This window comes from Quercus lobata, chromosome 4 (assembly GCF_001633185.2).
Source record: "Quercus lobata isolate SW786 chromosome 4, ValleyOak3.0 Primary Assembly, whole genome shotgun sequence".
In the NCBI taxonomy this organism is placed as follows: Eukaryota; Viridiplantae; Streptophyta; class Magnoliopsida; order Fagales; family Fagaceae; genus Quercus; species Quercus lobata.
Window position 1 is genome coordinate 36,324,270 of NC_044907.1, and position 1,970 is coordinate 36,326,239.

Genomic DNA, 1,970 nt, shown 5'->3' on the forward strand with positions numbered 1-1,970 from the left:
CTACAGGGGCCGGGCAAGGATGGCTGGCTCTTCGGCACCAGGAATTTGAGCACTGACAGTCGGTTCGGCACCTTCCTTGGGAGTCTTGGAATTCAGACCTCCAAGTGCTTTTGTTGCATCAAGAGGCTCTCCTCCATCGGTCGACTCGCCGGAAGGGACGATGATTTGAGCAGCCTCTGATTGAGCAGCACTGGCCTCCTCTGGGTCGCGCACGGCCTTGGAACTGGATGGGGCGGTCTTGCGGATGGCTGGAGGGTAAAATATGCTCTCCGCCTTCCACAATTCAGACGAAGCATCCACCCCAGCCCGTTTTATGGCCTCTTCCCAAACTTGGGAGCAATATAGTCTGCATACCTCTGGAATTTGAGCTTTAAGGGAGGCCTGGGTGTCAGCCATACCCGCCTCATAACCCGCATCCTCAGCCATGTTTTTGGCAGTTTCGCCCTCGTCTCTAGCAAACTCCACCTCCTGCTTGGCCCTCACGGCTTCGTCCCGGGCATGCTCAGCCACGCCTTTATCGTGCTCCGCCATGGTCAGTTTTCTCTTCAAATCATTGATATGACCCTTGGCTATCTGCAATTGATCCTCGGTTTCGAGTAGACGTTTTTTCTGTTCCTCGACCTGTCTTTGGGCGCTATCTAAACCCGTCGAGGCACTGTCCCTCTCTTGGATAGCCACCTTTAAGTCCTCCTTAGCCTTTGCTAGGTCGTCCTTGGAAGCCTTGAGGGTCCTCGCGGCGTCTATGCGTTTGAAGCATTCGTTCTCGGCGGCCTTACTCTGCTTGTTAACTTCCTCCTCCATTCTATATGTGGCCTGAAGAGCCTGTCAAGTGAGGTAAATACGTCATGAATGACAAACCGGGAGCAAGAGTTAATAAAGTTTTAGGTTTCAAGAGCCTTACCATTCCCAAGTACCTCTTCGTACTGAGGAAAACCTCCTGCATCCTCATTTTTTTCAATTCATCCACGTCGGTGGGCAGCAGCATAGCTCTCCCTAATGCGTCGGCCACATAACCGCCTTCGCCATCTCCGAGGTCCCTCATGGACGCAGTTTCCAGCAGTGGCCCCACGTGGAGCATTGGGGCGAGGAGCCAGGCGCTTGGCAAAGATTGGACTTCGATCCCCTTCCCTTTGCTTTGGGCAGATTGGGCCTCGCTTTCTTTACCCTTGCTCTGGTGCCCAATCTTTAATTGTTTCACACGCGGGGCCTCATCCCTTTCCTGAGAAGATTGGGATTTTCCCCCGTCCATGGGTTCCTTACCCTTGGGACTCCTCTTTCTCTTTGAGTCCGTGGGCTCCGGCCGAGGAGGCAGAGCTGATCGAGGAGGAGCGGGAAGTTTGGTGCGGGGAGAGTGTGGCTGCGACCTGGTGGAGGATGACCTAGTCTGGATGGCCTGGGGCTGAGGTGGCGGAGACGAAGCGCTGGATTGCGGTGTTCCCTGCGCACCCTTCCCCGATTGACCCTCGAGGAGATCGAGTAAGCTAGTCGGGGGCTTCCTCTTAAGTCCCATCTCGGTTCAGGAAGATGCACCCACTGATGACAATTCCGCCTCGAACAAGGCAGGGTCACCTAGATCACCCGAAGGATCCTCGGATTGGTCGGCTAGGTCAAATACTCCAAATCCCTTCTCGAACTGATCTAACTCTCCTTCGTCCTCCGCTGCGTGGTGAGACGAGGAGAGGTCCACCAGCAGGATGCCCTCTGGGACAGAAGATCCTTCGAAGATTAGAAATCCTGTTTCGACCACGGTAATTTTTGGGAGCCGAGGACGGCTGGCGCTGATCACGTGCCTGGGATTGGCAAATGACTTCTGAAGGGGATCGTACCCTAATATTTTGTGAGCGGCTCTAACTTGACCATCCATTTACGAAAATTGCCGCTTGAAGAACAGTCTCCAAGTCCACCCGGTTAACTAGGTGGAAGTGCCAATGAAAAGCGTTGGGGTCTGCAAGAAAAAGACACACATATGG

The 1,970-nt window shown here is 54.1% G+C and overlaps 1 protein-coding gene across 1 annotated transcript; it reads right to left on the reverse strand.

Annotated features, from left to right (window-relative positions):
* LOC115985112 lies at positions 1 to 1,510 on the reverse strand. The gene is made up of 2 exons (XM_031108081.1): positions 968 to 1,510; positions 1 to 822 (listed from the first exon to the last, which is right to left on the reverse strand). The coding sequence occupies exons 1-2, from the start codon at positions 1,508 to 1,510 to the stop codon at positions 1 to 3; spliced, it is 1,365 nt and encodes a 454-aa protein (XP_030963941.1).
* Between the last annotated feature and the right edge of the window lie 460 nt (positions 1,511 to 1,970).

Excerpts from the sequence above, each read along its gene's own strand:
- LOC115985112 (XM_031108081.1), bottom strand. The coding sequence starts at position 1,510 with ATGGGACTTAAGAGGAAGCCCCCGACTAGCTTACTCGATCTCCTCGAG. Across the intron at positions 823-967 it reads CTATGCTGCTGCCCACCGAC|GCTCTTCAGGCCACATATAG; the intron begins GTGGATGAATTG and ends CTCACTTGACAG.